The following is a 22,922-nucleotide window of genomic DNA, read 5'->3' on the forward strand; positions in this document are numbered from 1 at the left end:
ATAAAATGATAATCTTTAAATGTTATGTTTCTACTTTAAGAAGTCATATTATAATAAGCTCTGGAATGTCTTTTTTTAATTACATGGCATTTTAAGGTTAGAAATAGATTCAAAATTCGTTTAAAGCAATCAAGTTTCTAAAACTTAAGTGGCTGTTTAAGGAGCTCTTACCTGTACAAGGAAAATTATGAGAAAATAAAAATTTGCAATTCTTCTAAACTGTTCAAACAGATTCTTTGGGAGAAAATTCCAAAGTGTATACTGTAAGGGAGGAAGAAAAAAGAACACTGTTATGAAGAAAACTTGAAAAATCTTAATAGTAATGACTGATTATGGGTCCACATTATCATATAAAGTGACATTTAGTATGTCCAACACTTTGAAACCGAAATCTCACACATATACATAAGCATATATTTAGAGGCACTGTATATGAAAACCTTTTTCAGAAATGAAGCTTTCATTCTACGCATTACAATAACCATCTAGTCTCATACCTTTGCTTTCTCTGACCCAATCTAAATTAGGTTCCTTGTTATGTGTTCTCATGTCATCCTATATATACTTACTTGATAACACTCATTATAGTGAGTTATATATGTGTACATTTTAAATTAAAGTTTATCCCTTGATAAGCAAAGAGTTCTATAGGAGCAGGTTGTTCACCTGTATTGTTTACAATTTTCCCAACACTCAACACAGTGCCTGGTACAAGGCAGACAATAAATTATTTGGATGGCCAGGCACAGTGGTTCACACCTGTAATCCCAGCACTTTGGGAGGCCAAGGCAGGCAGATCACCTGAAGTCAGGAGTTTGAGACCAGCCTGGCCAACATGGCAAAACCCTGTCTCTACTAAAAATACAAAAATTAGCCGGGTGTGGTGGCGCACACTGTAATCCCAGCTACTCGGGCGGCTGAGACAGGAGAATCGCTTAAACCTGGGAGGCAGCAGTTGCAGTCAGCCAAGATCTCACTACTGCACTCCAGCCTAGACAACAGAGCGAGAATGAGACTCCGTCGCCAAAAAAAAAAAAGGCCTGGGCAACATGGTGAAACCCCATCTCTACTAAAAATACAAAACTTAGCTGGACATGGTGGTGCACGCCTGTAGTCCCAGCTACTTGAGAGGCTAAGACACGAGAATCGCTTGAACCCAGGAGGCGGAGGCTGCAGTGAGCTGATATGGTGCCACTGCACTCCAGCCTGGGCGACAAAGTGAGACCTGCCTCAAAAATAAATAAATAATAAAATAAATAAATAAATAAATTATTTGGAGGAATGAATGAACACATTAATTTCTGGCTCAGCTAACCTCTGGAGTCTTGATGATCATAACAGATACCCCTATGAGTCACTCTGTCCCTATGAGTACCTCCAATTTCCATGACAGCTGGGAAGGTGTATACACAACCCTGGGCCATGGAGGGCTTTCATTTTAATCAATAACATACCACTCTGGGCTGCGCTTTGGTAATTGGTAATAGGTAAAAGTTTCATGCTGAATTGCACATGGCCAGAACTCTTAGGCCAACTGTCAACTGCAGAACTCTTAGGCCAACTGTCAATCGTACTTTGTCCCTGATACCTTAAGCTCAAGGACTGAATCACTTAAAAGTGACCAAAAATCATTGAATTTTTCAGATGACCTAGTAAGACCAGAAACTAGAAAGAAAGAAAGAAATGTTTCTTAACCTAAAAAGCTAAATTTACATTTGAGAGTTCTGCGGTTGACAGTTGGCCTAAGAGTTCTCGTCTTCTGACCATGTGCGATTTAGCATGAAACTTTTACCAATTACCAATTACCAAAGCCCATCCCAATTATCTGTATAATATGTGAGAACATATCCTGTAATAAGAGGTGACTGAAAAGCCAAGTTGTAGAGCACGACATAATATATGGGAATTTACTAACCTTTCAGTTTAAAAAGGCTTATGGGCTCAAAATTTAGGGAATCCTCAGGGAAAAAACACAAAAGGAGGCAAGTACATTCAGTAGAACAGCTGCATTACAACCAATAACCAACTTAGAAAAGGTTCTACCCTGGAGTCCAAGAAGTTCCTTAGGGAAGATAATTTTAAAATAAATGCAGAATTGTGCATGGATGTGCATCACTTGGGAGAAGAAGGTCCACACTTTTTATGAGATTCCCAAGGTAGCTTGTGACCAAAAATAGAAGCCACTCAAAACCACTGATCCAGTCACTTTGAAGCTGACATAGTTCAGACCAGCATTTTTAACTGTCCCAATTATTTAAAATCAACTTTCTAAAACAATAAGCTAAACTCCAACAACAGGCTAATGGCTGAGCTTCTGGTACGTTACCCTTCTGTTCCCAAATTAAAGAGTTTTTAATTAATCAAATAAGCATTACAGAGTCATCTGTGAAAGGTGATATAAACACATCAAAAGGGAATACTTTCGCTGTTGTCGTTTTTAAGTCCCAACTGTTAGTTGACCACTGTTTTATTAAATGAACTGCTTCCTTGAGGAATTCTGATTATTCCCTTCATAGGAAATGACTGCCCTCTTCTCTCCTTCATCAAGTCATGAGCTCTTAAGAGATCATGGAGCATGTCCTAAGTCCCCTTATCACAGGTGCCTAGAACAATAGTTTAGCACACAGAAGATATACAAGAAATCTTTATTAAAACTTGTGCCCTAGCCATTTACTCTACTGGTTTAACTAAAAGGTAAACTTAGTTTCTAGCACATCTTTTTTAGTATAATACAAATGTAAGATTTTAATGCAGACCAAGAAAAGTCTACTTTTTAGAGTTTTCTAACTAAAAGTGAAATTGAGTTACAGCCATATACATCAAGTTATTCAAATTAACTTGTTTATCTACAAAGTAGATTCTCCAGCTTGGTCAGTTGCTACAAATCAAAAACAATGTTATCTCAAGCATGACCTCTATGGCAAAAAAAAAAGTTAATCACAAGAAGAAAATGTGTATAGCAGTTTTTTAGACACAATGATGAGAATTCAGTTTTTGTTACAAGTTAGTTCTTGCTTGGAGACGTCAGTAAATAGTATTTATTTATTTATTGAAACAGAGTCTCACACTGTCACCCAGGCTGGAGTGCAGTAGCGCGTTCCCAGCTCACTGCAGCCTCTGCCTCCCAGGCTCAAGCAATCCGCCCGCCTCAGCCTCCTGAGTAGCTGGGACTACAGGCACACACCACCATGCCTGGCTAATTTTTGTTGTGTGTGGTTTTTGTTTTTTGTTTTTTGTTTGTTTGTTTGTTTGTTTTTTTGAGACAGAGTCTCACTCTGTCACCCAAGCTAGAGTGCAGTGGTGTGATCTCAGCTCACTGCAACCTCCGCCTCCCAGGTTCAAGCGATTCTCCTGCCTCAGCCTCCCGAGTAGCTGGAATTACAGGCATATGCCAACACACCCGGCTAATTTTTATATTTTTAGTAGAGACGGGGTTTCACCATGTTGGTCAGGCTGGTCTTAAACTCCTAAACTCAGGCAATCTGCCCGCCTCGGCCTCCCAAAGTGCTGGGATTACAGGCGTGAGCCACCGCGCCTGGCCAATTTTTGTATTTTTTGTAGATACGGGGTCTCCCTTTGAACCATCTCCGAGGCTGGTCTCGAACATCACCCGCCTCAGCCTCCCGAAGTGCTGGCATTACAGGTGTGAGCCACTGCACCGGGCCTCTTTTATACTATCTTTAAGTGCAACTATAAACTTAAAAAGCAGCCCAGACATTTAGAACATGTTTAAAACTATTTATACAGGAAACGCCAGCTTTGGGCTGGGCATGATGGCTCACACCTGTAATCCCAGCACTTTGGGAGGCTGAGGTGGGTGGATCACCTGCAGTCCGGAGTTCGAGACCAGCCTGGCCAACATGGCGAAACCCCGTGTCTATTAAAAACACAAAAAATTAGCCAGGCAGGCGCCTGTAATCCCAGCTACTTGGGAGGCTGAGGCAGGAGAATCGCTTGAACCCATGAGGCGGAGGTTGCATTGAGCTGAAATCGCGCGCCACTACATTCCAGCCTGGGCGACTGAGACTCGTCTCAAAAACAAACAAACAAACAAAAAACGCCAGCTTTCCCGGTACATACAATGCATTTTATATATGCTTTGTAGTGGATTAAATAATCTGTACACAAGTGTGGCCACTAAAGATGAAATTATGTGAAAAAGTTGTGGGTCACTGCCTCAAATATGTATCATCTAATTTAATTTGAAACCAAAACTTTATAAACTTACTAAGCAAATTTCCCAAAGGAGGAAAGTTGAAGAGAATCTCAGCTTTGAGAGTCAATTATTTCATTTAAGCAAAAGGAGGCTTTAGAACTTTACTTGTTTTGACCAGTTCTGTGTTACCCAAGATTTCCAATTTATCATTAAAAATGCTGATGGTTTAGCATTAAAAATGCAGATGAGGAACTTAAGACTCCAAATAACTTTTAATGTGTCTGAATAACTTTTAATGTGTCTGAATAACTTTTAATGTGTCTGAATAGCAGCAAAAAAGAAAGAGAAAAAGGTAAAAATAAAGTAGTAGATATTTAAAGTAATAATAAAGTTAGCAGTCAACTGCTCAAAGAAAACTTAGGAAAAACTCTTCTGGACATTAGCCTAGGCAAATAACTGATGACGAAGACAAAAAAGCAAATGCCCGAAAACCAAAAATAAACAAATGGGACTTAAATTAAAAAGCTGCACAGCGAAAGAAATAATCAACAGAGTAAACAGACAATCTATAGAATGGCAGAAAATATTTGCAAATTATGATTCTGGCAAAAGACTAATATCCAGAATCTATAAGGAACTCAAACAGTAAGAAAAAAAAATCAACTCCATTAAAAGCTGGGCAAAGGGCGGGGTGCAGTGACTCACTTCTGTAATCCCGGCACTTTCGGAGGCTGAGGCAGGGGGATTACTTGAGGCCACGAGTTTGTGACCAGCCTGGCCAATATGGTGAAACCCCGTCTCTACTAAAAATACCAAAAAAAAAAAAAAAAAAAAAAAAAAAATTAATTAATTTTTTTAAAAAAACCTTAAAAATTTTTAAAGGAAAAAAACACACAACAGATAAACATGATGGAAACTAAAGATCCTAAAATTCATAGCAGAGTACAATCAATGCTCCTTTTGCTAAAGAAGGGAATTTCCAAGTTTTGCACCAGCTACAAAATTCTGGTGATTTCCAAAATCTCTGCAGAGTACATTAAAGTTTGTGAGGCTGTAGAGGCCAAATTTTTCTAAAGAAAGTATTTGTGTTCCCAGGAGATAAAAAAACAAAAAGCATTAGGCCGGGTGCAGTGGTTCACGCCTGTAATCCCAGCACTTTGGAAGGCCAAGGCAGGCGGATCACGAGACCATCCTGGCTAACCCAGTGAAACCCCGTCTCTACTAAAAATACAAAAAATTAGCCGGGCGTGGTGGTGGGCACCTGTAGTCCCAGCTACTTGGGAGGCTGAGGCAGGAGAATGGCGTGAACCCAGGAGGCGGGGCTTGCAGTGAGCCAAGATCGCGCCACTGAACTCCAGCCTGGACGACAGAGCGAGACTCTGTCTCCCCCCCCAAAAAAAGCATTACTTTTATAAGCAAATAAAATTTAAAGTAGGTCAAAATGTTTGTCTTCAGTGTTCCCTGCCTTAACATTTATAATGTCACATTACTGGTGGTATTTGTAAACAAAAGCAGAATCCAATTAAGATAGTTATTTTTATGACTGAAGGGTGGAGAAAGAAAATCAACACTTGCTACAAAGTTGGAAGGCAGCTAACATATTCTATAAACAGTATATTTTGAAAAAATAATCCTTTAAAAAATTCTGGTATAAATACAAACAGCCAAGACAATGTGAGGAAGAAAAAGTCAAATTATGAAATTGTTGGTCTTTTCGGAGGAGTAGACCTGAAGGCCTCCATTTAGGAGACAGTATCCCACACATTCAAAACACATGAACTTGAGGAAATCAATAGTACTACTCACTATTGTAATAATAATCACAGAAACACAAATAACAATAGCAGCTACCGTTTGAGTTGTCGCCCCATGCCAAGCACAATGCAAGAGGAGAGAAAAAAAATGAGGAAGGAACCCAAACAGCACAATGATGTAAAAAGACCTCTTTATTCAGAGCAACTAGACCTTATAAAGTAGTTCTACTCCTGGTTTTATTACTAACTCTGCTTGGTGACCATGTGCCTAAATTTCTCTGGCCTTAACCTCTTAAGACCATTTAGCTCTACAAGTCCACAATTCTGAATCAAAGGACTACTACAGACCATTTAATTGGATACCACAAGGTGAGTTGAAATTTCCAGTAAAAGAACTATTCACTATTTTAGGCATAAGTATGTCAACCTCTGGCTGAGAATAAAATTTCTGCCACTAGTGTGTAAGATTAAGAGGAAATAGACATTTTTATCCAAAATAAAATGTTCTATAGGCCTACATATCTGCTCATAAGGCAACAAAATTTTCACCTGTCCTGACCATATTTTACATGTTAATCTCCCAGCAAAACATGATCACTACTGTATCACCGCCCAAACAAGAAATTAAATGCATATTTGAAAACCAAAATGTCATATATTTTTAAGGAAGGGCATAATTTTGTGTTTCAGTTTCTAAGTGATTACAAGTGTACAGTGAACCAAATGTCACCAACTTTTATCTCTGCCTTGCCAGGGCACATGAGGAAGTGAGGAAAATCTTCAAGATCTATTCCATTCTACAAGAGATGGCAGTAGGCCAACCTAGCACCTAACCTGGTCAGCCAGAGGTAAAGACTAGCTAAATAACACTTGCAGAATGATGACTACTGAGTACTAGGAGCTATAAGAAGTGGTTTCACAGAGTATTAGCCCCATTTCACCAACGAGGACATTTAGAATCGGGGCGATTAATTTGACCAAGGTGACACAACTAGTAAGTGGTTGGGCCAGGATTTAAATACAGGTGTTCAAACTTCCAGGCCAATGCTCTTAGTCCTACACTATGCTGAAGAAAGATGCAGTCAAACGGTGACACAGCTACAGTGACTTAACTCTTAACAGATCACAGCTGAAGCAGTGTACTGAGCAGCATGCACCCTTTGGGACATAGGAGTGTATTAATACTTGAGAAGTGGGATGGGAGGTGGAGGGGTTGGCAGGGGAACTAGAAAGAAATGCAAATAAAGTCATTCCAGGACAGCATTCTCCTGGATAAAAAAGAATTTGCATTCTTTTATATCCTAGTTCATCCATTCAAGGGTAATTCAGGAAGCTTTGCACAAGTAAGTAATTCGTATTTTTAGCAAACTTTACGGTTTAAAGTAATATGCATAATCAACAAGCACTGTGAATCATAACGGAAGGCAAGTGAATGATCTTTCACCTATAACAAGACAAAGTGATTTTTTAAATAAACTGTCTTTCAGAGGAATACTTATTATAGCTGGTATATGATCTGTATACATGCAAATACATGTACACATACATAAATGCATCAGTTTCCTCAGAAGCACAAATTAGAATGCATTATCTGATTCACTATATGAACATCTATTGAGTTAAAACAAAAACTTACCTTAGATGAGACTATTCTATTATCACAAAATCTTTGTGCAATGTAAGCTTCTGTTTCCGAAACTGGATGATTGCCAACAAACACTGTGCGTGTGCCAACTCGTTTCTCTTCTCCAGCACACTGACCAAGAGAAAAGGGAAAAAATTCAGTTTTTCATCACATTTGTCCACACTTCTACCAAGCCCATAATTCTTGTCCAAGCATGCTGGGCCATAATCTGGCGAGAAAGTAGTAGGGAGAGGAGAAAACCTTGTTAGGGAATTCAAAATCCATTAAGCTCTTACTTGCTGACATAGTAAAGATTAGTAAAAGTGCTGTTTGAACCAACTGTTCTGAGGTCAACAGTGCAATTCTAAAATGATTAAAGAAAGTACCCTAGAGAAACAATATTTTTACTGCCAATCATTTTTCTTTCATCCACAGCCCAAATGAATCTTAACCATAACCTTCACTAGCAACACACTAACTCACGAAAGAATGGACTGGGAATATTTCATTTATTATGCAACTACTGAGGACAACCTTTCACCTACCTTTACTAGAGAACAGAAAGCATAATGCAGATTACTTCTAAACACAAAATAATTGTGTATAAGTGTAAAGGTCAGAAATAGAATGGCTGCCTCTATTGAAGAAATGATCGACTTTTTCTAAAAAGAAACTAGTTATTTGGCTTTACAGGATAGTTTATTTTGCAATCTCTCAGAGCCTTATTGTTGTAAAGTTCCATTTCACACAATATATTTCTCATGCCCCTTTTACATTTTTAATAAGTAGACTCACCGAACCTAAAAGTTTCAAGATTGGGCTCTATTTTATCCCACCCTTTAATTTTGCTAAGGCCTCACTCTCTTCACTTTAATCAGGATAATACCCTTTTCTTACATAAATTTGGGACAGTCTCCTTGTATGGTACTATATTACCATATCTGAGACTACCACATATATAAGTCAAAGGATGCAAGACAGAAACAAATACCCATTTATATATTCCCATTATTTTTTAGAACTATAATTCCCCAACCTAAAATGTTTTAATATATGTAGTCACAAAGATTTTCCTTCCTTTCAGTGATCTATTTAAAGGTCAAAGGTATAAATCCCACCCTCAAAGTAATCATTTTAAGCAAGACTACTTAGAACTTGTAGTCTTCCAATTATCTACAATGTCTGAAAGTACTCCAGTCTGAATTTGTGCATCTTATGTAGATGGTATGTGGAAAATTATTTCTTCGTTTAAAAATTAAAAATCACCCCCAAAGTACAGATAAAACCTCTTTGCCTTGCGTTTTCATTTAAGCTTATGATATTGCCTTCAAAATTTGTAGGGAATCATGCAAAAAGTAACTGGGACAAACTGAAGTAGAAGAGATTCAGGCTGTATTTAACTCTGGAAAGCTACTCTGGCATGTGCTAAGAGAATTTGTGGGATCCCTGGAGACCTGGAAAAAGTCAGTTAAGTATCTATGCTGGATAGCTTAGTTATTTATCTGCCTGCCCAAAGACAAGGCATTAGAACAACTGATTGTCCAAGGTCCTTCGCATGCTAAGAGTAAATGATTCATAGATAAATTTTCACACAGTTCCTGGAAACCAGTAAACAGTATCTTTACCAAGTGGTAGCTTTGATTTAGGGGCTTACTTCTCTGTTTGCAACTGTAATATACAGGTTCTGACACAGCTTACTGATAAGAGCACCAGATTTTCCATAATATCCATTTTGTAAAACTTAAAAGTGAAAGTGTGTGCACCTGCCAGATGTATAGTTTATCTGGCTTCACCCCAGCTCCCACCTTCTGTTGCAGGTTAAGGCCTCTCTATGGTCTCCACAACAGACCTGACTCTTATAATGTACCAATTTGAATTACAGAAAATGCCAAGTCCACGTATACATTGCAATTTGCAACCTTTAATTTAATATTCATATGGCTGTTTAGTTTTTCACACAAGGAAGAAGTGGCTGCAGAGTAAATGAGGCAGGGTTACCTTTTATACAAGTTCTTAGTTAATTCTACAAGTGGAAAGGGGGAAGAGGCAAAGGACGTAGAGAATCAGTGAAGTAGGATATGTCATGTGCTGTCAATATAGATTTTTCCCCTCAATTACAGCAACCACTGATTAACTTAAAACAGAAATGGACTAGTGCTTTCCCAATTCTGAATTGTCTTCTACATTCCATGCCAAAGAACAAAAGGAAAAAGCACAATACAATTTTTTTTAGGCACACTGATATTTTTATTAATTCCCTACATTTGAATGACATTTCCAGTTTTACTAAGAGCTTTCCTCATACACTATCTCTCTGATCTTTTCTGAATAAGGCCTAAGTGGCCTCTATCTCCATTAAATTGGAGAAAATGGATTGAAATTACTATGCAGGTTTGGGGTTTTGTGTGTGCACATCCCGGCAGTGATTGCTGTTAGATGATGAAACAGAAGCCCGAAAGAAGCAGCAGAATGTCCACTCCTGAGCATTTTCCAAAATAGCATTTTACAATCTCTTTACCCTAAACAGGTTTGGGTTGAGAAGTGCCTAAGACTGGGGGTGGGGTAGTATGAAGTAGGTGACTTTTCCGTGCCTGTTTCACCCTAAAAGCTGATGAAACTGCAATGGCTGGTGGAATTTCCTGCAACTGTATAATATTTGGTTCACATAAAAAATAGCAATGCTGAACTCAAGTAAATTCAATGTAATTGCCCACCTGCTGCCAATATAGAGTGTTAAAACAGTGGTGTTAGTTCCTGTGATTTTGAATAATGTAGGTGTCTTTGCCAAAGCAGAGAAACGCTAAGTAGAAATCATTTTTAAAATTCCCATTTGGATGGCACGCAGTGTAGTCTGGAGTGGGAGTGTGTGATTCCTGGCACCTCGTAATGAATTGTAATTCATTAGGAGTCCATCCTGTGCTGAACTGCTTCCCATTCAATTGTCCTTAAGAACAGCATTTCATAAAACTTGAAATATGCTGGTACTGACTCTATTTTAATGACACATCACGCTACATAATAAAGTATGGCAAATATTAAAAAATATGTTTACAATATATGAATTAACAGAGAAAGCAATGTAAATTTCTTTCTCAAGATAAAAATCAACCTTTTGTACTCCTAATTTATACCTCCATAGTATAAACTGAATACTGTAAAAAAAAAATAAAGCAAGTAATTTATACCCCAAAATGGCCTCTCAATAAAAAACCTAACACAGTAATTATTTAACTGGCACCATCTTAAAATCCTATGTCTTTGCTAGTCATAAAAAAATGAAAAGCCATTGGAAATAAAATTTGTTCCGTGGTTGCCTCCAGACCTGACTAGATAAGAACTGAAGAAAAACAGAGACCTCAATACAAGACTGTTACTATAAAAGCTGGCACAGGATCTGAAATAAAGCCTACCTCTATATCCTTTCCATTTGCTGGCAAACTTATATTTATGAGTTAGCCATAGATCTTTGACTCTTAATCCTGGTCACACAGTGGATTTAAACACAATACTGATGCCTGGTTCTTTTATTTAATATTTAATTTTTCTGGAAGCTCCCCAGGTGACAATTCTAATTTGCAAGCACAGCTAAGAATTACTGCCACAGACTCTTTCAAACAGTGATCGTCCTTAAATAACATCCTGCAAGTTTTTAGTATGCCAGCCATAATCTTGCACTATTTCTTTAAATAATTTAAACAATTTGCTTTCCAAAGGTTAAAAATACAAATAACCCTCAGTGTTCCGTCCAACCATTTTAAGCTGCTCGCAAAGTAAGATTCCCCTTCGACAATTTATTTTGCATGTGGTTATCTCCCATCAATTATTCAGATCACTGATAATGAGAATTACAGGCCCTGATATAATGCAAAGCTACTTGGATTATCAGCAAATAATCTTAAAACCGATGTAATCCCTGGCAGTTACAGCATTACTTTTATTGGTCATCGAACTGCTTTCTGTAAGCAACCACAGCAAATAAAAGTATTTGCTCAAAAATGAACAAAAAAATTTCTTATTAAAATCTGAAGACTTGGCAATGATTTAAAATGGTTCTCCACTCTCCAGCCCAAAGCTATTTTCTTCTCTGAAGCAGGAATATTTTTGAACAGCATAGTGTCTTAAAAAGGCCAAATTCAAAATTGAAAGAGCATTTCATCAAAATTTCAGATGTCTACTAAAATGCTCCCAGAAGTCAGCATTTCCATACTAGGGCTGAAGGGGTGGGGGTATGGGGAGGAGATCACTACAGTGCCAGGAAACATTTCCAGTGTATTAAGCTTCTTGGTTAAAATAACTACAATGTATTCGGTGGTCAAATTGCTGAGGTTTCCAAGCCCACTCCATTATAACAAGCAAAAATGAATAAACTTAATGTGTAATTTACAATCATAACTCTAAAATGATCCTTAAAATTGCACTTTTCAGATTTTGCTTTTACTGCAACTTCTGAAGTGATTAAGCTGTCTCTCCTTTTGCCAAAGGAAGTGAAGCAAGACTGATGGGGCATTTTGTGTTGTTCTGCCTTTAAAGCTTAATTACAGTCATATTAACTGAAATTCTCAAACACCTGACCAAAGGACAAATGAATACACAAAGTTTATCCCTAAACACAAAGATTTCTCTAATTAGGCATTACCCAATGGCTTCACATTTAATTGAAAAAAAAAAAAACTACTACAGGAAATGGATATTAAGCCTCACACAAACACCTATATCAGCAAGCACAACACTTAAGAAAAAGACTGACCATGAGGATTTGGATAAGAACAATGCCTTGTTTGGAAGCTCAGAGTGGACCTTTCATTATCTCAAAGTGATCCACTGAGCAGTTTAATTTCACCAGGGACAATCAATTCTAAGTATTCCCAATCTGATCCCCCTTCCCCCACCATGCCCTTACTCCAAGAACTTCAGGGCTCAGAAATTGTGGCTCTAAAGACTGAAATGCAGCTTCATTAAAGGATTGCTAATAGAAAGTTGATGGATCAAAAATACTGTAAACATTCTGTGATTCAAGATTCTAACAGGAATTTTATCTTTTAATGATTCAGGTTCTTCCATTTATAGGAAGTAACCTGCGACTCTCAGTGTTCCTTTGGGGTCTCAGCAACTCAACTTCCCTTATTAACAGAATCTTTCCTAACCCAAAGCCTGACAATATGCACAGAAACTTAACCAGCAAGTATATAAAACTTCAGAAGTTCCCTTTCACTTTCACCCTACCCATCTCTACACACAGCCTTTCATTCCAAACACTTAACAAAATTTAAAACTCTAAATAAGGAGATTCTTAACTCTTAAAGATAGGAGCAGTGAGGCTGAAAATCCAGCTAACCATTTACGATTACCCTCAGGAAATGGATAAAAATATACATGCAAATAAAAAGCAGGAATAAAGCAGGCCCCAAGACCTCAAAACCCAACCTGGCTGAAAAGAGGAGAAATAAATATAGATTACAAACCTCAGAGGCTGGAGGGAGAGATGGGACCATCTGCATACTGACATGCAGAAATTTGGCAACACAATGGCAGCTAAATCTGAGAGAGAATGCTGCAGATTATCAAGCAACTTGTACCAACCCCTGTGATCCTTGTAAAGTTTCCCAGAACTTGGGAAGTGAGCCAATTATGGCTTGCCTAGTTCCTGTACTTCCATGGGAGGCAGCAAAGGAAGCATCAGATGACAGTCTATTCCTTAAGAGCTCAAAGCAGTACTCTGGCGGCCTTAGCCCCATTATTGCACCATTTCATATCTTTTTGTTATTCTTCTCCAAAGACCTGATTTGCCTTTGTAACTTCTGTATTTTAAGGTGTTATTATTTTAAATATCAGTATCTTACACCACACAGTAATTTTTCCTCATCTTGGGAAGTTCTTTTCTAATCCCTGCCTACAATAAATGGACCACAATAAAAAGTGGGGCTAAACAATAAGCTTCGGAGGAAAGTTGAATTGAACTTTTAGTTGTAGTTTAAGAGGAAGAGACATAATCTAAGTATTCACTATGATACAGTTTCTCCACCCTAAGAGTCACTGTAATACAGTAAATTCAAGCTTCAAAAATATATGCAACAAAGGCCTAAGCAGATGGTTTATGTGGAAAGGGCCCTTAGGGATGGAAGATTTTTCTCACTATTTAGATATCTCAGAGGTAAGAAAGTTATATCTTAGCAGCCAACAGTAATATCTAGCAATCGCAAGGAAAAAAGCCAATGGATATTAGGGAGAAAAATGCCTTGACCAGCATCATTACCTAGAAGAGATAAATTCTCATCCAAAAATTACTTTCTAGATCACCACAGAAGAATTTTTATTACAGTTTAAGAAGAGATAAGAAACTCTAGCTGGAGCAAAAGAAAAAATATTGTAAAACTGGTGTCTGACGACCTGAACAGGGTTTTATTTCTTTTTTCAGTGATAGTGTCATTACTATAAAAGTGATGTTTCCTAGAAAGGTCTGCCAGTTCAAATACAAGTTGGAGTGTGTCCAGCAAAACCAATGAATGCATTTTTCCAAGTAAACTGTTAAATACCATACAAAAAGCAAACTGGCTTAAAAACTGCCCGAGCTGTAAATGTAATTAATTTAAAGAGCACATCCAGGCTATAACTTTTCTTAACATCCCCAACAAAAGAGGTAGATAAAAAGCAAGTTTCCATTGTGGAGCATGGCTTAGTTGAATAAATGAAGAAAGTAAAGGGTTTCGGGGCGGGGGGTGCATTCTTCCTGGACCTGGCACAGTGGCTTGGACCTGTAATCCCAATGCTTTGCTTGAGGCCCAGAGTTCCAGACCAGCCTGGTCAAACATAGTGAGACCCCTGTCTCTACGAAAAAAAAATTTTTTTAAATTAGCGGGGCATGCTGGCACACACCTGTAGTCCTACCTACTAGGGAACCTGAGGCAGGAGGACCACTTAAGCCCAGAAGTTCGAGGTTACAGTGAACTATGATCACCACTGCACTCCAGCTTGGGCAACAGAGTAAAGACCCCATCTCTTTAAAAAAAACAAACATTCTTCCTATAGGGAAGGCTTTCAGGGCAAAATCTGGAGAGGACAGGGGAAGCAAGACAGTTATGACTCTGAGAAATATTCTTTACATTTTTCTTTTCTTCAAAATGAGACCTGGAGAAAATGGCTTAGTTGAGCCTCATTTCCTTATCTATAAAATAAGGTCACATAACGTAAGAGACTGCTTACAGCAGGATTAACAGAAACACCCAGAAATCACTTTAAATGACTGTAAACTATTCGCAGGAACAAAGGATGAGGTTTGCAGATGTTAACAAACTATAGGAATATTGAAACTCTAGCAACTGGGCCAGCATGGAACTAGGCAATGTCCTCAACATAACCCACATGTAAGTGTTTTATTTAAAGCAAGAAAGTTTCTGGCTCTACAGAAGAGGCACGGGAAATTTTGGTGCTACCCCTGCCTAAAGGGGCAGGATGAATTATGGTCCACTAGCAGAGAGTGCTTGGTTTTGAAAACACTGTTCTTCAGTGTTCATGAAGAGGACTAGAGTTAGCCAGGGAGCTTGACAAGTGCCATGTTTGATGACAACTGAGGGCCACTGGAGGAGCTTATGGAGGCTGCTGTCCAGAACATATACCGTTAGTATTTTGGAACTGTTGATCTGACACCCTGACAGTAAAAATAGGAATTCGTTTCTCCCTTTGTGGCAGAGTACACAGGCACTTGGGAACTGCACTGGAATTATTGACACTGTCTCTCCATCATCTCTTCCCTCTCCCCAAAGCTTTGGATTTGAAGCTTCTGTGCACTATAAAGACTGGATGCTGCTATAAATATAACAGATGATCTGATTGTAATTATTCCTAAAACATGCTTAAAAGAGACTATATAAATTAGCAAGACGTTTGAAATGTAATGTATAACTTGGATATTGAAGCATAAAAAGAAGAGCACGACAAATATTCAGTAATGCCTTACATATAAATAAAAATTGTTTAGATTGTTCAATTTTAATGTGCCTTTGAGTACTGCCAACTAGGAATGCCACAGTAAGATAAATGGCAAGAATATCAGGACACCACACTCAATGTTCCCCAGACTGAATTACATGGAACAAGTTAATAATGAGGTTCCTTAGAGAAAGGGGAAGCCCACCCCTCCTCCTGGTTATTCACAATGCATACCCATGTAGTAAAAGCTCCATAAAGTCTTGAAGAAACCTCTTTTAACTTTGTGTAAGTCAGCATTTCCCAAAATTTTTTGACCACAGAACTCTTTTCTTCCCACAAGGAAAATCCAGTGACATCACATTCTGTACAACATGTTTTGGGCAATGCTACTGTAATATACCTCTTATCTCAGCAAACATGTCTACATATCTGGGCTACATCTATGCTAGAGTCCACTGATAGAAAAAACACATGGTATTCACAATCAGCTATACTGGCAAAGCACTCAAGGTTATGAGGTGAGATCACTGTTGTATTTGTGACAATTTCTATCGATGTATGCCAAAAATTGATAAAATTAAGTATTTGGCTATGATCCCAGGTGGGTGTTTTTGCTTCTAAAGCTTAATAAAGAGAGGCAAGAAACCAGGAGATCAAGGTCCTAATAGCCTTCTACCATCAATCGGTCTGTATGTGTCTTGGGGAAGTCCTGGCATTGGTTTCTTCATATGTAACTTGGAGAGGACTTGACTAAATAATCTGATCTAAAATGAAGCAGGGGAAAGTGGAGCCAGATTTTCTTTGACACGGAGTTTCGCTCTTGTCACCCAGGCTGGACTGCAATGGTGCGATCTCGGCTCACTGCAACCTCTGCCTCCCGGGTTCAAGCAGTTCTCCTGCCTCAGCCTCCTGAATAGCTGGGATTACAGGCGCCCACTACCACACCCAGCTAATTTTTGTATTTTTAGTAGAGACGGGTTTTCGCCATGTTGGCCAGGCTGGTCTCGAACTCCTGACCTCAGGTGATCCACCCGCCTCGGCCTCCCAAAGTGCTGGGATTATACAGCCGTGAGCCACCGCACCCAGCTAGTGGGGACGGACTTTCTAGCAATAAAACTTGAAATGTGGCCGGCCGAGTGCGGTGGCTCACGCCTATAATCCTAGCACTTTGGGAAGCCGAGGTGGGTGGATCACTTGGTCAGGAGTTTGAGACTAGCCTGGCCAACATGGCAAAACTCTGTCTCTACTAAAAACACAAAAATTAGCCAGGCGTGGTGGTACACACCTGTAATTCCAACTACTCGGGAGGCTGAGGCAGGAGAATCACTTGAACCCGGGAGGCGGAGGTTGCAGTGAGCTGAGATCGCACCACTGCATTCCAGCCTGGGTGACAGAGCGAGACTCCATCTCAAAAAAAAAAAAAGCTTGAAAAGTGGCTTTGGATGTTGCATCACTTGCCACCTGTTTCAGCCTAGTCCCCTAAAACAAAAAAAAAGCATTCAAGGGTGAGGAAGAAATTACTCCCTGTTTCAGGATAAAGAGTAACTTACAAACTAATACACACGAGAAGACAATATATGTGGAATAAAAAATTGCAGGTTTGGGCCGGGCACGGTGGCTCATGCCTGTAATCTCAGCACTTTGGGAGGCCGAGGTGGGCAGATCACCTGAGGTCAGGAGTTCGAGACCAGATTGGCCAACATGGCAAAACCTGCCTCTACTAAAAATACAAAAATTAGCCGGGAGTGGTCACAGGTGCCTGTAATCCCAGCTACTCAGGAGGATGAGGCAGGAGAATCGCCTGAGCCTGGGAGCCGGAGGTTGCAGTGAGCCAAGATCGCACCATTGCACTCCAGCCTGGGTGACAGAACGAGACTCTCTCCAAAACAAAAACAAACAAAAACAATTTCAGGCTTCAAAGCAGAAAAGGAGGGAAAAATAAATAAAACCTCATGAAAAGTCACAAAGACCAGGGAAAGGTTCATGTGCTAATGCCTTTAAAAAAAATGTTTAACTACAAACTGACTAGATAAAACTCCTTCAAGGTGCTAATTTTGGTACACTAGAGGGTACATTGGTTCTTTCAGGCTTTTAAGATGCCCACTTAAAGCACCACAGTAGCAATTTACTTAATGGTAATCTTTAAATGTGAAAAAATGAATGCCTTCTCAAATGTGCCTATTACCCTAGGGAAATTGTTTACTCCTCTGATAAAACAGAATGAAATCCATTTCCCAGCAACCAAGGTACAAACAACTGCAAGTAAATCAGGTTAGAATTAACTACCATGAGGGCAATTTTTAAAATTAATAAACCTCTTAGAATACAAATCTTACCTATACACAGGATTTCTGCTGTAAAATGAAAACACATACACACACACACACACACACACACACACACACACACACGGACAGGGAGGAGAGATAAAGCCATTTGAAATAATTTTTATTAGAGTGGATACATTCAAAACGCATGACTTCACAAAAACAAACACCACTCACACTAAAGGCCAAACCACCCTCAAACCAAACAATTTTCCACAAAACAAATGTTTTTTACCAAATAAGACAAACAGTAGTTAGAAGTTCTATTCAAGTGTATGATTGAAAATAGCAATGGGGTATTTCTAAAGCACACATAGGGGGTATCTAGAACCATTATAAGAATTTACAGCCAACATTAAAAAATGCCTAGGAAGCTTTAAACAGAAAATAATACTTTCAGCTAAATCATGAAACAACACAGTAGTTGTAGGTTTCTTCATTAGGAAACCTTTGCTCAGTGGAATGCAAGCAGCTTAGTTATGACTAGTACTCAAAAATTAAAAGTTCATAAAGACTCAATTCTCCTGACTGCAATGCATTTCACTCCACTTTGCATTATTATAAAAAGCACATCTGTATGCAACATGTTAATACAATTCTAAGTCTATTCTTACTCTACTTTGTAAACTCGGATATGATGTAAAATGTTCTACATGCTGTCAAATAGAAAATAGTTATAGCATTACTTAAGGGAAGAAAAATGGCAGAACCCAATGAAATATAGGCAGTCCTCAAAGAATGGAATTAAAGTGCATTTGCATTGGTAGCATTATTAATGAGGACTGATAGACCTCAAATTAATGGTGGACTGATAGTCTGATTACTTCAGATGGACAGGAATCTGAATGATCTTTATATAGTCAGTGTACTTGAGTATTCTACAATGTTCTGCTGACATCTCAGCTTGGTTCCCAGTCATTTACTATAAGCAAATACAACTATTCCCTGCATGCTGAGCACAGCTAAACTGAAACAAAACAAAAACAAAAAGGAGAAGGGTAGAAATACAAATGTGTCAAACCAATAGAAAATTGCCTATGATGAGAACGTTCAGCTATAAGACTACATGGGGCTTCCTCATAATTCTCAATGCAACTCTCAAAAGACACCTCCAATAGAAGAGTTGTTAAATGCTTTAACCAATACATATGTTCAGAAGGAAGAAACTTCTTTGGATGTGAGATTAGTCCTTTAGACTGCTTCTTCAATCCTAAAAATAGTATATAAGAGAAAAACTGGGGTTCTCCTAATAGTTGCAGGTCTATCTCAGAAAGCAATGTACCAGAATGCTGTTGGACTCAAATTTTATGAATTTAGAATCCAATTCTGTCCAATATACCTTTGAGTTTTACTTCTATTTTCATACTGTGAAATAACCATGTAATAAAGTACCAAGGAATGAAATATTCACTGCAAATAAGGGGAAGTTCATACATGCATTCCAGATGGCGTGAATGAACAGCCTGTAAGAAAAAAAAAAAGAAAATAACAAGTGTTGGCAAGGATGTGGAGTAATTGGAACCCTCATAAATTGCTGGTGGGACTGTAAAATGATTCAGCTCCTATGAGAAACAGTTTGGCAGTTCATTAGAAAGTTAAACATAGAATTACCATATGACCCCACAATTCCACTCCTAAGCATAGGCCCAAAATAATTGAAAACAGGTATCAGAACAAAAACTTGTGCATGCATGATCATAGCAGAACTATTCAAAAGGTGGAAACAGTCCGGTGCAGTGGCTCATGCCTGTAATCACAGTACTTTGGGAGGCCAAGGTGGGCGGATCACCTGAGGTCAGTAGTTCGAGCCAGCATGGCCAACATGGTGAAACCCTGTCTCTACTAAAAATACAAAAATTATCCAGGCGTGGTGGCAGATGCCTGTAATCCCAGCTACTTGGGAGGCTGAGGCAGGAAAATCGCTTGAACCCAGGAGGCAGAGATTACATTGAGCTGAGATCACACCACTGCACTCCAGCCAGGGCAACAGAGCAAGATTCTGTCTCAAAAAAAAAAAAAAGGTGGAAACAACCCAAATGTCCATAACTGATGAATGGATAAACACAACGTGGTATATCCATACAATGAAATATTATTCAGCCATAAAAATGAATGAAGCATTGATATGTTCCACAATGTGAATGAATCTCAAAAACATTATGCCAAGTGAAAGAAGCCAGACACAAAAGGTCACATAATGCATAATTCCATCATATGAAATATGCAGAATAGGTTAATCCATAAAAACAGAAAGCAGATTGGTAGTTACCAGGTGCTAGGGGGAGGGGAGAATGCAGAGTAACTGTTTAATAAGTATGGAGTTTCCTTTTAAGGAGATAAAAATGTTCCGGAACTAGGTACGAGTTTGTGGTTATAAAAAATATAAATGTACTAAATTCCAATAGATTGTTCACTTTACAATGGTTAGTTTTATGTTATGTGAATTTCACCTCAATAAAAAAGTAACTCCCTTGCCTAATAGCGGGTCACAAGGTAAATCCGTTAACACAGTTGATGCATCCATTCAACCAATATTTATTGAGCTCCTACTATGTGTACAGCACTAGAGACAGGGTGATGAGTAAAAAAGACATAGTCCCTGCCTTCAAGGAGCTTAGAGTATAGGGAGAGGGGAGACCAGGCATTCATCAAATGCTCATACAACTCAGCTAAGTGCCAAGAATGATGGCTGCACAGTACCCTGAGGGCTAACCTAGCTAGGACCACACAACAACCATGTGCAACACAAACCTAACAATATTGCTCCTCCAGGCCCCACTTGAATCGTTTCCCATTGATCTTAGAACTGAAAATTAAAATCCTTATTCTGACCTGCAAAGTTTTATACACAGTCTGGTCTCTTCCTCCTATTTCTTCAACTTCATTTGCCCTCCTCTTCTCTTTCTCTATTATAACCCATTGGCCTTTTTTCCATTCCAGGTAAGCCGGAGGACCCTTCTTGTCCCTGAGTATTCCACTGTTTCCCTCGGCATAGAATACTCTTCCCTCTTTACCTGCTGATAACAATCCTTCAGATCTCAACAACCATAATTTTATCATTAACCCTTCTCTGGTGACAACCAAAATGAAGACAGACCAACAATTTGTTCTCCAAAATCTACGTCTGCTACAGGGAATTTACAATGAGCAAAGCAAAGCATGAAGAAAATCTCAATTCAGTTTCTCAAAAAGCCGAAACACCAAGTCTCTTCAAAGTCTCCCCCAAAAGTCTCCTCAAGCATACCTATCAAAATTTACTAAAAGAAATCCTGTGAGAAGTCCTTGACTTTGCAGAAACTGCTTTAAGAAAAACCACCTTCTAATTAGTTTCAGTAAAAACAAGGCAGTGATTACGACAAAAACTTTGTACAGTCTACTACGACACTTTAGTTCATTAAACATAATTTAATGTGACTGGTTGTTGTGATGCCTTGTTAACTGATTTTAAACATACTTCAGACAATTTTCTCCTGAACAGTATTCAGATTCATCATTTCCAGCTGATTAAACAGTTGATTAAAATGATGGTTAAAGCTATTTCTATTTTTATAAAAAGTCAGGCTTTAGGCCAGAGATATAATCCCCAATGTAATATTGTTTCTGTGAAGAAAATCAGATTCAATTTACATTATTTTGACTTACAGAAAATTTTCTGTGAACATAACCTGCCATAAAATACAAGGACAATTGTAAAAGGTTTTCAGAAGGGCCTATCATCTGGCACTAGTGTGTACCATGGAACAGAGGCTGGGCACAAGACAAACATTCAAATCAGCCAGTCATGAGCTGTTCTCTTTTTAAGTTTATCTCACTTAATAATCATAAACTGGGGCAGGGTATTTTTCACAGCATTGATTTCTCTGCAAGCAGAGCAGGGAGAAATATCACCAACCTATATAAAGTCTCATACAAAAAAAAAAGACTGAAGGGTGGGAAGGGGGTGAGGGATAAAAGACTACAAATTGGGTTCAGTGTATACTGCTCGGGTGATGGGTGCACCAAAATCTCACAAATCACACTAAAGAACTTACTCATGTAACCAAATACCACTTGTTCCCCAAAAATCTATGGAAATAAAAAAAAATTTTTTTAAAGACTCTGCCAAAGCCGTCAAAGGACACTGATGTGATATAACATTATCTTTGCACTTTTTAGAACCTGAAAATTACATTTTAAAGAATAACATCTCAATGATTAACAGATATTATTTATTTATACAGATATTTGACATAACAATTAGTAATGAAGCCCACACAAAGTGCTCACTAATAAATGAGTAAATAACAGCATGTAATCAACGGCACTATTTGTTGGGTCATAGTCTCTACAACACTACTGGGCAATCAACTCTAAACCTAGATACTCTACTACAATTAGACAACAAGACTTGTTTCAGTAGTTTTCATCCACACATTTGAATTTTTATAAATACAAAATACTAGTTAATGAACTGTGTCTAAACCTTTCTAAGACCAAAGAATTGTTTCTACAAAGGGTGAGGTGGAGTAGAGAAGGAGAACTGCAGGTTGAAATGATTGGTGGTACAAGGGCTTGGAGAAGAAAGCTATTTGTTCAAATGAAACTCCAAATGAGAATATTAAAATTCAACATTCAAGAGCTGCAGAGAGGTAAGGAAAACTCTCCTTTCATTGATGTTCAAAAGACAAGAGAGAAAATTTTCTCCTATCAGCTTTTGCCATCCCCATGCTGAGACTACAGTGAATCTTGTGTAGAAAAACAACTAGAACACCTAAGTGGTATATTTCAATCACAAAAATTGCCACTTATGAAATTTTCTGGTACCTTGGGATGGAAAAGGCAATAAACAATAAAGTTTTTAAAACATTATACATACATACACATATATACACACTCCATCTTGCTCTGGAGCTCAGAAACAATGGAACCTAGTAAGGTGATTTTTTTAAGTGATTTCCCTAAGGAAAGTTATTTCTTCCTCATTCCCCTAGCTATTTTCCTGGGACTAGGACCTTATCAGGTTATAACTCAAAGACAGGCCCATTGCTATCCAAGGCTCCACTTATCTTGCCTTGCATTGCCCTGCCCAGAATGCATGAGCAGGTTTTTTTGTTTTGTTTTGCTTTTTTGAGACAGTCTCCTTCTGTCGCCCAGGC

The 22,922-nt window shown here is 38.4% G+C and overlaps 1 protein-coding gene across 4 annotated transcripts in view; it reads right to left on the reverse strand.

Annotated features, from left to right (window-relative positions):
• Positions 1 to 22,922, reverse strand: part of ATP11C (ATPase phospholipid transporting 11C) — a 205,913-nt gene that overhangs the window by 92,708 nt on the left and 90,283 nt on the right. For 3 of the 4 annotated variants that reach the window (XM_034950760.3, XM_034950757.3, XM_063601656.1), the window contains 2 exons: positions 7,547 to 7,666; positions 172 to 261 (listed from right to left, as the gene is read on the reverse strand). In XM_034950760.3, coding sequence (XP_034806651.1) covers positions 172 to 261; positions 7,547 to 7,666 — 210 coding nt within the window. Of the gene's footprint in view, positions 1 to 171; positions 262 to 7,546; positions 7,667 to 12,996; positions 13,178 to 22,922 lie in introns of those variants that run through there. The other variant, XM_055106120.2, reaches the window with a different exon arrangement.

This window comes from Pan paniscus, chromosome X (genome assembly GCF_029289425.2).
Source record: "Pan paniscus chromosome X, NHGRI_mPanPan1-v2.0_pri, whole genome shotgun sequence".
Lineage (NCBI taxonomy): Eukaryota > Metazoa > Chordata > Mammalia > Primates > Hominidae > Pan > Pan paniscus.